General features: G+C 37.6%; 2 protein-coding genes across 2 annotated transcripts; both read right to left on the bottom strand.

Annotated features, from left to right (window-relative positions):
* Positions 1–204: 204 nt before the first annotated feature.
* On the bottom strand, positions 205–5,311 carry LOC103429151 (ribosome biogenesis protein WDR12 homolog). The gene is made up of 12 exons (XM_070817353.1): positions 5,063–5,311; positions 4,834–4,934; positions 4,059–4,165; positions 3,591–3,626; positions 3,399–3,484; positions 3,010–3,063; positions 2,818–2,930; positions 2,586–2,704; positions 1,875–2,025; positions 1,615–1,723; positions 426–562; positions 205–321 (listed from the first exon to the last, which is right to left on the bottom strand). Exons 1-12 carry the CDS (start codon positions 5,223–5,225, stop codon positions 211–213), a joined length of 1,287 nt encoding a protein of 428 aa, XP_070673454.1. The 5' UTR covers positions 5,226–5,311; the 3' UTR covers positions 205–210.
* Positions 5,312–6,214: 903 nt separating this feature from the next.
* LOC103429153 (alpha/beta hydrolase domain-containing protein VTE7-like) lies at positions 6,215–10,718 on the bottom strand. The gene is made up of 10 exons (XM_029097557.2): positions 10,260–10,718; positions 8,451–8,545; positions 8,270–8,367; positions 8,063–8,112; positions 7,757–7,852; positions 7,567–7,656; positions 7,388–7,480; positions 7,147–7,242; positions 6,977–7,042; positions 6,215–6,657 (listed from the first exon to the last, which is right to left on the bottom strand). The coding sequence occupies exons 1-10, from the start codon at positions 10,482–10,484 to the stop codon at positions 6,529–6,531; spliced, it is 1,038 nt and encodes a 345-aa protein (XP_028953390.2). The 5' UTR covers positions 10,485–10,718; the 3' UTR covers positions 6,215–6,528.
* Positions 10,719–13,777: the final 3,059 nt, after the last annotated feature.

Consider the following 13,777-nt stretch of genomic DNA (forward strand, 5'->3'; position numbering starts at 1 on the left):
GCACCCAGATGAACAAAGAAAGGCATAGAACTGATAGATATATGTTATCTTGTTCCTCTAATGAGCGTAGTAACTTTCTGTGCTTTGATAGTTGGGAGGGACAGAAACCCCGGACGTCATGCAAAGCTTGATATCTGCACCACCACTAAGCACAGTATCACCTTTCCACCAGTCGGCGCATAGCGCCTGATTACAGCAAAGATCACCGAATTATAAAAAGTAGATTGAATTTTCGAACACTGACGGAAAAAGAAAAGAAAAATGATAGAAAGAATAACATTGCATCTTGTCCTTGCGTGAATCAAAGATAAACAAGGGCCACTGCAAGAGAAAACACTATTATTGAGTAACGAATTTATCTACAGTTCATGCTGGGCAGCGGTCGTGAACTGTTGATAGAAAACAAAAACAAGAAGAAAACATACAGCAGTTCTCGTATCCCACAGCATAACTTTTCCATCATGAGATGCAGAGACTAAATGAAACGGAGACTTGTCATGCCACTTGCACGCCGTAACCCAAGAAGTGTGAGATGAGAAAGTTTTGATAGAAGCAGAGGTTCCTACAAAAATAATAAAAGCTTTTATGTCAGATGCTTGTGTTCTTCAGTTTGTTTGTGTGCATGGAAGAGAGAGAGAGACATGGCCGGCCCTGAGAATTTGGGGGTCCTAGGCGAACCTTCGAAGTGGGGTCCTAAAATTCTCTGATCTCCGGTTCTTTGTGTATTGATTTGTATAAAAAAAAATTTGCTAAATACATAAAAAGTTCTATTTTCACATCAAATATCATTAAAAATTAATATCAAAAGAAGATAAATATACAAACATTATTTAAACATTACATGATTCACGTTTTTAGACACAAATGTACTAAATGTTTGCAGTCAAAAGTTTAAGATTGAGAGTGAAGAACAATAAAACTTGATGATCAAGAGAGTAAATAACAATAAAACTTGATTGACGAGTATAATAAATTCAACGCCAATTGTTTCTATTGTGTTTATTTTTCTTCTTCTAAAATCAACATCACACTAACGAATTGAATACTAAAATAATCCATTGAATACAAAGTGATTGAAAAGAAAAATATATAATTCAAAGTTTTGATTACCTTAAAGTGCAATCTTTAAAACAATATGATAGTTGGTTTAAACATTCAATAGAAATGGAGAGATTGTGAAGTTGGTTTAAACATTTGATAGAAATGGAGAGTTGAGTTTTATAACTTTTTATGCATTTGGACAGATGGATTGGGAGTTGGACAGATGGATTGACAGTAAATTTGAAAAACAAGAAAAATCTAGTGACTAATAAGGCAGCTTCGTGTTTCAAACTCAACACCCCAAAGAAAAATGAAGCCAACATTTCCACTGCACTAACAAATGAATTATGATATTTCTTACTTTTTTTTGTATTTATATGTTAATTACAGAATATAAATTTTTTTTGGGAACCCTTCCGAAGTGGGGGCCCTAGGCGGGCGCCTACTTGGGCTACCCTCAGGGCCGGCCGTAGAGAGAGAGAGAGAGAGAGAGAGAGAGAGAGAGAGAGAGAGAGAGAGAGAGAGAGAGAGAGAGAGAGAGAGAGAGCATATCACTTGACTCATCAAACGGACCTGGTTTACGAGGATCCCATACCCTAACAATGGGGTCAGAACCACCAGCAGCAATCAAAGCAGAACCTTCACCTCCAATATCAATGCAGTTGAGTACTTTATCATGGTACTGTCACCAGGAGAATGTTTATCATACAAACATTTATTAACTCTGAGAGAACAAATGCCAGATATTGAGTGATTTGATGCCACAGAACGAATGCAAGCATGATTATGAAAAAGACTTCAGACAACAGAAAACTAAGGCTATTTGTACTTACAATTGTCGACGTGGCTGTGCCTCTCTCGACATTCCACTCTTTAATAGAATGGTCCCATGATGCAGAATAGATTGTTTTAGGCTCTGGCCACTTTACGGAAGATACGCATTGTGTATGACCTACTAGAGAAGAAACAGCCTCTCCTTGTGACGTAATATAATGTATAATAACTATCAATGAACAGGGAAAACAATCTGGCTCACTAAAATCTTAATATTATAATATTTTCATAAGAAAAAAAAATTGTCAAAAAGGACACAAGCTAGTCTAATTTAAAATGAAAATTTTGAAAAAGTAAAGTGACATAGGATGTCAGACCAGGATGATTGATGCAATAATCTTTTAAATCTTAATAAAAAGGAAACATTTCATTTATTTCTAGCTCAACAACTCTCAAAGAAATAACCAAGCAGTTAGACATCCTGTTCAAGGAAATAATTGAACCTCTTTTTCTTACATAGATATTTCCTTTAAATGACAATCTTTCCATTACTTACGGCAGAACCAAAGAAACCATCAAGAATTCACTAGTGCAAAAATTTCAATCGATAACAAAGTGTTAAGCCATCTGTTAGGGCTTGGAAGTTGTATATACCGTGTGCAACCGGAGTTAAATATTTAATAAGCCTATCTCCACTTAGTCAACTGGTCACCCCAAAATTATTAAACCCCTTTATAGAAATTAATAAACGCATATCACATACCTCCAACTGCAATTCCTTTTCTTGACCAGTCTTTTTTCTCTTCTTTGTTGACACAGTATCACCTTCTGCATCAGGCTCATTTGTCTGCCATAAATTGATAGTGGAATCCCAAGAGCCTGAACAGACCTAAGCATATGTAAGAAGACAAAAGAAAAGGTAAATTATAGACTTATGCCAAAGCCCAATCTCACATACATTACTTGTCAAATTATATATTGGAAATTAGAAGTAGACAAGACCATGTTTCCAGAGGTCTGAGCAGCAACACTTTGAACAGCTGCTGTATGTCCATGTAAAATTTTGAATGCTATCCTCAAAGGATTTTTTCGGGTCTCTTCTGCATTGAACTTCCCCAAAAAACAAATAATAAAGATTTAGTATACACGTCATACTATCCTTATAAAAACAGTATGGTCGTCCAATTAAGTTCCACAGCCTCAGTGTCCGATCTTTCGAAGCAGTAGCTACGGTAACACTTTCTCCACCTTCATAAAAAAATGAATATACCAGCTTAAGCACTTGCGACAAGATAGATACTGGGAACTGCACTACCCTAGCAGCTACCATGTAAAGACCACCTCCCTAACACAAACAGAAATTCATGCACAGAAGTATCCCATTAGACATGAAAAGGTTTTCAAATCCAAAAGAAAAAACAATGAGGATGCCATAATAACTTGGTCCTCTAAAGGCCAGAACTGAAAAATTGTAAGTAGTTGACAGTGCCAACTGACATTCACTAGAGAACTGATAACAACAGTATCCTGGCCATAATCCACAAGGAATAAGCCAATCATGAACACTTATATCTTATAGCTACCTTTTGGATTGATTATACTAACTGAAGTAACGGGTCCACTGTGTCCTTCCAGTATATGTGTACATGCTCCAGGGGCTTTCCACACCCTAAAAGATGATAAATTCAAAAAATCAGATATCAAGCTTCCGTATTATGTATCCACATAAGAAATCGCAACGTACACAAGAAAAGAAAAAAAAATAGTGCAATTACCTTCCCAAGCCATCATAGCAGCCTGTCAAAAAGAACCTGCCACATAATACAAATTACAGGAGTTTCAAACTACTTTAGGGCCAAAACAAGAATATAAAATTTAGAATAATGTTTTCACAGATAACTTCATATTGTGCCGGGATGCAAGAAAATATATCCAATGAATACCAAACATTTTGAAAAAGGACAATTGGAGGTTTCCTCTGAAGAGATTTGGAGTTGAACTGAAAGGAGCTACTCCATGCTACCTTATTTAATAGTACGAGGACCTAACTAAAACTTCCCAGCTCAGATAAATCACTCTAACTTTAAATTTTATTAGCAACGGATATATCCTTATTGTTTACTTAAATCACCTAGCATCATGTGAACAGTAAATTTATTTGAGAGGTGAAAACCCAAGCCATGCAGATTGTAGGATAAGAAGTGAAGCAATGAAGTACACATTACAAATTGTGATGTGCGTACCTGGGACTAGAACCATCAACTGCACTAACCCATTCATTGTGTAAAGAAGGTTCTTCTTCTTTCCGTGGGACCACAGCCCGTATATATTCGATCTCCAATATCCTCTCCTGTCATAGTCATAAACCCATCATTAGATATCAAATAAGAAGGCGGGTAAAATGACAATGATGAAAATTACTTCTCTCAAATCAGCTTGTTAGAGCAACAAATGCAACCCTAGAGCTGCACTTGACACTAAAGCACCAAAAATAAACCCTAATTCCAAACTCAACCAGTAAATTTAAACGCAAAACTAATCGGTGAAATCAATTTTTCATAGTTGTGAAACCGAAAAAATAATTGAAAAACTCATATTATGTGGCTAACTGGAATAATTTATCCAATTAGCTTAACTCTTGTTGGTTTCTTAGCCCCAGTTTGGATTCAGAACTTCAATACGGGATTTAATGGTATACGGGATGTACAAATCCCAAATCTTTCACGTATCCCATTTGGCAACTCTGAAACTGAATTTCCTGAGTTCAATTTACGCCTAACAAGGTGTAGTTCAGAAAACCCCGCTATCGTTAACCAAGCTGATAACTTTCTAACTTCCGCTGTTCCAATCCCGTCATTTATTACCATTCTCTCACTTCACTTCTATCCATTCTCTCAGCATTGCTTTCTATTTCACGTTGCTTGCAATTGCATAACATACAGCATTTTATCAGAAAACTTATGCACACAATTCACACAACAAATTGCAAATTGAATCCGAAAAATTGGAGATACACACCGCGGAAATGTTCTTGGCAAGAAGGAACATTTCAATCGACATCCGAACCAGCTCATGCTTGATAAGGAAATCGAAAGGCTCCGATTCCCAATCAGGGTTTCCTGATCACAATCACCAATCAAAGCTTCAGAACACCAAAAAGTACAATCTTTTTTTTTTTCCTCAGACAGCGGCCAATCAGAGAATCAACGGCGGAGGAAAAAACACGTGTAAGCACATGAGAGGCTACCTGATGTAATGAGGTTGTTGACGACGGTGGAGAGGCCGAAGCGGGTGAGACTGGCGGGGATGGAAATGGAGGATTCTGGAACTTTGTAGGGGTGGCCGAGGTCCGTTTTGAAGCGGACGAGGACCAGCCACGATGGCTCTTCGGAATTTCCGTCGGCGTCCATCGCTTTGCCTCTGGTGGAAGAGATTGTAGAGAGAGAAAGAGGAGGAGGAGGTGCAGAGAGAGAGAGAGAGGTGGTATCAGGCTAGCAGCAGGGTTTAAGACGAAAGCGAGGGAAGGAAACTAGGGCTTAGTAACTGAAAGTAACAAGAGCCGTTCGAAACGCAGCGTTTTGGTAAAGAGAGAATTATTTTCCCAACATTTAGTAGATTTTTGAACCAATAATTATTTAGTTCTTTAATAGTAAATATGAACACAAATAATATAGGGAATTGTTATTGGGACTAAAAAAAAAATCTCATTTTGTACTTCAAACTTTCTATAATTAGAAAGAAAAATACGTGTAGAATAAAATTTTTGAAGTGCTAATAACAGTTCTTATAATATATTGTTCTTGCACCAAGCTTGAATCTTCTCTCGTAGTTTAGATTAATTTAAACTACAGTATGAGAAAACATTTGAAGCTTAAAACACACCAATGTTCTAAACGAAACCTAAAGTATCCGAATATCAAAATCATAAATAGAATTGACTATGGATTTGAGCCATAGCACATTGTTTAAAAACCCATACGATTTTCCCAATCTAAATAAAGTAGGTTTACCGAATAATATCTAGGTCCGGCTACAATAGTGCGTATTACCCAATAGTATAAGTTTTACGCAAGATCTAACTGTTACAAAAATCTATTGTTCTATTAGATTCATATATGCAAGATCTAACTATTAATTTTTTCGGACCACTCAATCATATGCACCATAGAACAAACATTGCAATTTTTCTTTCATGTTATGTTAGAAGTGTGAAGAAAAAGTAAGGTTGCAAGTATCTACAAGTCTCTTGATATTTTACTTAGTGAAAGATGCAAACCAATATTTTGCTATTTTTTGCATTTTTCAACAGAAGTGATATTAGTTGAGGGAAATTCGAACACAAGACTTGTATACCGAACTATTTAATCGTAATTATTTTTTGTCTCTAATATTCATAATATTTCTTGGCTAGCTGTTCAATCTCTTATTCAGATTCAAATTATATAAGAAAATATGATAAATGTGTAAGTCATGGAACTGTAACTATAAAAATAAGTACAACAACAACAACAAAACCTCATCTCATTAAGTGGAGTTAGTTGTATGAACTATATAACACCACTGCACTCGGTTTTGCGCTAAGTCTTCCATTAGCTCACAACTATAAAAAGAAGTGTTTAAAGAGAAACTTAGTATTGCCAAGAAGAAGAACGGGCCTCTTAGCAGCGAGTAAGTCCTATAATTCTGCCACAGAGGACCAGAGGTGGGATTCTCTCAGCAACGACCGTTCCGAGCAAACCCTGCGATTAGTTTTGCAACGGAGGCGGGATTATCAACGTGAGGGAGATGACCGCTATCCGGTATTAGCCGCATGATTGCAGACGAAAGCTCACAACGCAGCCTCTGCATTTTGATTACAACAAGAAGAAGACTCATTAAGGAATGCATATATGTTGACATCTTAGCATGTGTTTCGGTTTCTACTTTATAGCAACCGGCAATGTCAGTGGTCGCACAATACATTTCGCCTCAAGTTTTCCAAAACACTTCAAAAAGGCCTATCGAGTATTAGCAACGATTTTGAAGTAGGGTTTGCAATCTCTCGTGCGTTTTTTAAGATTAAGAGAATAAATTAAGTCCTCCATCATAAAATGATTGTGAAACATGCTTGGTTTAAGTACGACAGGAAAAGTTAAGTAGCAGGTAGGAGCTCAAAACTCACCAATATTTGTTTGTAGCTGATAATATTGTCTTGCTCGCTGCAAATCACTAGTACTTTCTGCTTCACCTGTAAAATAAGGTTTCAGAATACAAGCTTACTATTGCCTACCCGACTTGCGGAATTCTGCATACCACTTATATACCGTACTCATTAAGATGGGGAGAGTTTACCTGTTTTATTTGGGAAACGACATTATAGCCTCCACTACTCATAAAACTGACTGTTGCATCTTTCCACCAAGGCAGCAGACAGTGTAAGCGTCCGACCTAAATATGGCACGATCTCTGTTAGCTTTCCATTACACATACTTCAAAAATCTAAGACAAAGATGCCAAGATAAAAATTTCGACAATATACTAGATGCCTGTTTCAGTTGGAAACTTGAGTATATTAACAGAAAGATTATCTTACATTAGTCCAATCAAAGGTTGTAGCTAATGAAATGCCGTTGAAGGCCAGCATGTTTGCGTAGAAGCGTAAAGGGGTGCACTTCAATAAAGAAACCTGGTGAATAAAAAGATCAGAACATTAGGCAAGCAAGCTAAGAAAATTCACATAGGGTTGAAATACCGCTGTAAGGGGACACCAACCCCAGCGTAGGCCGCAGCTTTAGGTAACTTTGCCATGTCTCCGGTGCCTTCTGCGTAGACGCTTGCATTGATTAAAACCAGCTTTTCAACCTGAAAATAGAAAACAAGAATTAAATTTATCAAATGGACACTATATAATTTCTGAAACAACGCATCTAGAGCTAAAGAGCTCAATATGATAGACACTCACAGCTACTGGATAGTGGTAAGCAAAGTCAATTGCAACAGAACCACCGAGGCTTGGTCCAACTAATACCATCGGTCTTCTGATGTAGGACTTCCAAAACTATAATTCGAATGTGAAATCCAGTTATATCTCCGAGCTCAAACAATAAGATTAGATTCGAATTTTCTCAACAGATGATGAAAAATGTAGACCATTTTCGACTTAAAGTAATTAACATAACAAAATATCAAAACCATTGCAGATAGACCGAAACAATATTCACTGGAGCAACAAAAGAATAAAGAAAATAATATCACACTGCATATATACCTGATAGAGGTGATGCCGCTTGGTTGCCGCGCTGCATGGTGGACACCTTTCTAGTGCATATAACAGATAACAAATGATTAAACGGATGAACATTAAGTACTTGTTGCAAGAAAGAGACTGGAAGTATATAATCATATCTAGCTGAAAAAAAAATAAAAAAAATAAAAAAATAAAATAAAACAATGAGGAAAAGGCAGGTAAACGAACCTAAATCAGAGAAGCCCCACCCAAGAACATCAACAGCCCAAGCCTCCAACCCGGCCTCTTCAAGCAGGGGGTACGCACACCTCCATTCTAAACAAGAACTAAAAGATACAAACATGACGAAACATGTTCAGCACGAAATCACCTTGTAACGGTCAATCTGCAATTTGCAAGCATTACAAACCTGTCAAAGCAATGGAGGAGAACCACCGGATTGATCTCACTTTGTTTTCGAGGCCTTACACAACTACTCATGATACAACTTTCCGACGACGCAATCTGCAATCGCAACCGGCTTGCCCCATTAGTCAAAATAAAAATCCCCGCCTAGGCGCTAAACGGCTGGCTACCGTCCCGATTAATGCCTAAGCGTTTGAAAATTAAGAAATGACGCTTAGACCTGTTGAGGCACCCGTTAGACCCGCCTAGGTCACGACTCAATTAGACATACAATATATAACTTTAATTTCACATTTTATTTTTTCCAGTAAATTGTAAGAAACTTGTTGCATACTTAAATGAACACACATTATATCCTTGGTCCCCACGTTTTCATTATGTTCCAATACTTCATTCATATGTCTTCTATTTTGTAGTTTATAATGAAATTATATATATTTTAAATATAAGCTACACTTATTTATGCGAAATATAACAGATTTACTTAAGTCCGCCTAGGCGCTAGGCCCTAACCTGCCGCCCGACTAGCGCCTAGGGTCTTTTAGAACCTTGGGCAGGGGTAATACCCCTACATTAAAGAAAGAAATGAGATATTATTCAGAGTCAATGAGTAACTTCAAAATGGACGAGAAAATTGACAATCATCAGTTCATCACATGTCGTACTAGTTTTGTACTAAAGTGCTTTTATAAAAAGTGAGTATAAAAAAAAACTGAGCTCAAAAAGGTATTTGGTAAACATTTAAAAACAGCTTATTTTCATAGTTTTAGGTGAAAAAAGATGAAAACGTGAAACAATAAAAATGAGCTTATTCTCACAGCACAGCAGAAACAATTTTTTTTTCAAAGCACAACAATACCAAACAAATCCGCCATGTGCCACATACAATTTCAATAAATATTTCAACTCAATCACATACTAAAAATCCTACTTCTGTCACTGATCGCAACTAAAGTTTTATTAAACAAAAACTTGGAAAAATTAGTACCTTTAGCTTGATTATTTTGTTTTCACAAACCATAGTTTCATGCAAAGAATATTCCCACCATACGGAAATGACTATTATGGCCTTGTATCGTTCACTCCAAAGTTTAGTTGAGTTCACCGGAAAATGATCTATAGAATTCTAGGATTCCGTAATCGTGACCGTTCATCGTACATTACGCGGTCAGAAATCATTTCAAAATTTAAAATTTAAAATTAAATATAAATAGTATATAACAAAAATTGATTGCACGGTATACGATGAACGGTCACGATTACGGATGTCTGGAATCCCTACGAAAAGAATCTGTCAAGGATCAGATCCTTTTCCGAGTTCACCATCCCACGAACTGCAAAAAGTACTTTTTCCTTTCGTTGAATCACGTCAAATAATAAGGTAAAATACAAAATGCACTTATCCAACCACTTTCCAGTTTTGGCTGAAAGCTCAAGCACTTCCCAGCCTTGGAGTTAGACGTTCTAGAAGAAGATGATGAAAATGGTAAGAATAGAGAATCCATTTAATCCTTAGAAAAATTGATTCCCTTACATTCATTTTCTTCTCAAAAGGTACACAAAAATAAAAATAAAAATAGCATGCGGAAATCATCTTCAGAATAAACCCACCAAGTTCTTCATGAAAAAATGTACATCATAATTAGTGGCATTAAGCATACATGGGTTATACGTGGATTAGACCAGTTTACGAGCTCATCAAACACACACTCCCTCTAGTTCTAAATTAGTAAATTAGAGTAGTTTAAACTATCGTCTTTGTAAAGAAACGAAATTAGTGAGATTAACAAAAATGAGGAGATTAGCGCGTTACCGGCACAGGGAGCCTCTCCATCCTCTGAGCCAACGTTCTGGCATATGGGTCCTTAATTTTCTCAACCTCCTTTGGAAGGAACGATGGGAACCCATTATTTGTACCTGCACCCCTCATATTGATCACCACACTCCTAAGGCTTCCATCTTTCTTTGCCATTAACGTACCCACCACCGCTTCCGGCGGTGGCGACAGTGGGGCAGAACACCACATTAGCGGCATCATTCTGATTCTTCCGTTGATCTGGCAGCTGCACAGCAAAATGCCGTGCGGATTGTGCAGCTGGTTTTTGCTTTCCACTGAAGTGAAAAACTAGAGAGAGAGAGAGTGTGTGCTGCCAAATAGAAAAACAAAACAAAACAGGAAGGAGAGGGGATTTCTACTTGGATTGCTTAGGGCGTGACAGCACAGTAAGGTGCTCAGAAATTTGTCAACTTTGACGGCCGTAGTTTCGTTGAACGGCTCACGTCTCATCCTGATTTACGCACTTGATGGTGAACTCTGTTGGGGCTTAAAAAGACTTCACTATTTTTGGAGATGTTTATCTTATAAAAAAGAATGTAATGCAGCGGAATTGATAGGCAAGAGAAAGAAAGAACACTCAATGTATTACACAAGATTTTTATTCACTCACAAACTTAGTACAAGACGAAACACTCAAACACTCTTATAAGCTTTGTTACTTCTTCTCACTTCACACTACTTGCTCTCTTGGTTGTTTCAAATGGTGTGGATGCCTTCTCCTTTTATAGGCATGGATGGAACCTTGGAGAAGCATGGAAGCATCATGCTAGAGATATTTAGATAATTCCACTACCTTCCTATGCGAGAATTATCTACACTAATCTTGTATGTTGGTGGAATCCTCACCATTCTTCTAGACTCTTCCACCAACTTGAATTTTGCTAGAATTCTCTAGTATGCGCATGGATCTTTTTTTGTGCATGGGCTAGATCCATTATCTTTGAGCCAAGACAAGATTACAATTCAACAAACTCGTCTAAATTTACCTTACGTGCAAACCTCCGACAACTCGATGATAAAAAGTGAATTTAGGTAGCCAAGGGGTGTCAGATGTCAAATTTTGAGATGGGCTAAGTCTTCATACTATATATGCTATTTTTCTCTCAAAAAAAGCATGGGTTTGTCTTTGTTCTTGTGTGCGAGAGCAGCAACTCGTATAAGGCAACTAACTCAATCGCATGACATTAACATTGATTATGATCAACTAAATGTAGAGAATCTTGCTATATTTTAAGGGGTGTCGGACGAGAAATTTTTCAAAGTCACCGGTATTCAAACGGATACTCTATGTTGAGAAGTTCGAGTTCTGATCTGTGCATAGGCAGTGATCATAGAAGGGTCGATCAGAGGACTTGACATCTTCTTCAATTGTGTAAAGAGGGGGAGTTCCATGGGAAGAGGAAAGTTCAAAAAAAGAGAAAGAAAAGAAGATTGAATGGATTATCCCAAACCCTGCCTCCGGCACTATTGCATGAACCATTTATGATGACCGCGTCTAGGTGGATTGTGGTGTGTCATAAAATAAGTGGAGGGGCACAAAAAAATATATTTTTGTCACTGTAACGAAGTTAAATCTTGTATAGACTTGATAAGTTAATTTTAGTTTAGTTTAGTTTAGTTTCGTTTAGTTTGAAATGCAAATTTTGGGCTACTACTGATATTTCAGTTGCATTGTCATAAAAGTCGCATTGGTGTTGATGGTTGAAAATTGGCTGTCGACGCTGGTGGAGTAACTATTGGTCTGTTCTTGCTCGTGGAATCTGTGGAGCAAGTCTAGTTCATCTCTTGCTGATGGAACATAATATTTAAAACTACATTTTTCTATCCTTTTCCTCCTGTACCCTTCCAAGACGCAGTACGCAAAAACAACAATATTATAGGGAGTCGCTTGTCGACTACCTAACGCACTCTTCCTCCTCTTTTATTCGAGCTTAGAACCGGTAGTGTAAGATAAATTTATACAGGCAAAATTAAGACGCAATACACAACTAACCTTGTATTTTATCACATAAACCTTCACTTTTTTCGGTTATTTAGCTGTTAGTTTTTGTTGAGCGAGAAAAGTGAAGGTTTATGTAAAACGGGTGTGATATCCACACACCCTATTTTACTTCTCACACACTTTTTTAATTTTCTGCCCTCAGATCGAATGAATTGAAGAAGATCAACGGACATAAATTATCAAGAGGTGTGTGAGAAGTAAAATGAGATGTGTGGATAGCACACCCCTATGTAAAAATTTCTTTGAAGATGCTTTGCCCCGACCAGGCTCACAAGTCATCAATATAACCATTGATACAACGGTCCAGTCCCTCTCATGTGATGGGCACAACTGGTCTCACGCGGGTTCTACTACCGGTCATGTGTTAAATACAAGTTATACAACTAGCGGACACAATAACTTCTCCATGAAAATAGACAAATAAAGGAAGAACTAAATCAAGTAGTTGGAAAATAAATGAGGTTGAAGAAGTGAGAAAAACAGAAAACAGTATATTTTACTAGATCATGCTGCAATGGTGCAAAATACTCGTTCAATGTCACTTGTACTTGTAATTTGAACGGGGTTCTTTGGAGGCATGACTCAGCCCTTAGGGCTTCTTCTCAGCCACAAAAATCAGACATAGTAGCTCTCCATTTATATCTCCAACGACCACTAGGGACCTACCATTACATTACAGGACAGTGATGGCATTTTATAATAAAACCAAACTTTTCCAGGGACCTACATGTAATAAAAGTTAGCAGTCCTACCAATGCTTGGTGGTTGAAATAGTAAGGAGCTTGTTCCCCTTAAGCAAGATCTCAGGTTTGAGCTTTGACCCTCCCTCGAATCGGGTCCCGACTCGGCTCGAGGGATTAGTCATCGCCAATGTGCGGGGATACCATGGATTCATCCAAAAAAAGTTAGCAGTCCGGTCCTTGAGTCCTTGTCAAATGTGAACTTCTGTTAACCTGGACTGGACCAGAAAAAATGAAATACAATGTACTTTGGGACTCCATTTTGACAAGTCTTGCTGAACACTGAACAATCTTACTGCGACTTAGACATCGACTTAGAGAGGAAAAAGCGGATGCAGCCGGGAATATATCAACGTATCTATCTCTTGCTCATCACGTGACTTCCTTTATTTTGTTTGTGAATGAAACGCTTGCTCATGTGACGAGTGTGACAGAGACAATCGTGTATATCTCTGGTTACATGCAAAGGAGTCCCCAACTTCAAATACATTGGCCTTTCAAGCCCTTCTGAAGAATTTTTCTTGCAACCAGTGATTTACCGCATGTGTGTCTCAAGCGTCACGTGACCTTATGATGAATCACCAGTTACAAGAGATGAAACTTTGACTTGGTATGGACTACTGGTGCCAAATCTACTCACATGGTATCGTAGCCTTGAGTTTGCAGCAACGGCTGAAGCAGAGGACTTTATGACAGAATCACCACCCAATTTTGACAAACTTGAAGACAAACAGATTCAGCAAAAGCACATA

This window comes from Malus domestica, chromosome 17, assembly GCF_042453785.1.
Source record: "Malus domestica chromosome 17, GDT2T_hap1".
Lineage (NCBI taxonomy): Eukaryota > Viridiplantae > Streptophyta > Magnoliopsida > Rosales > Rosaceae > Malus > Malus domestica.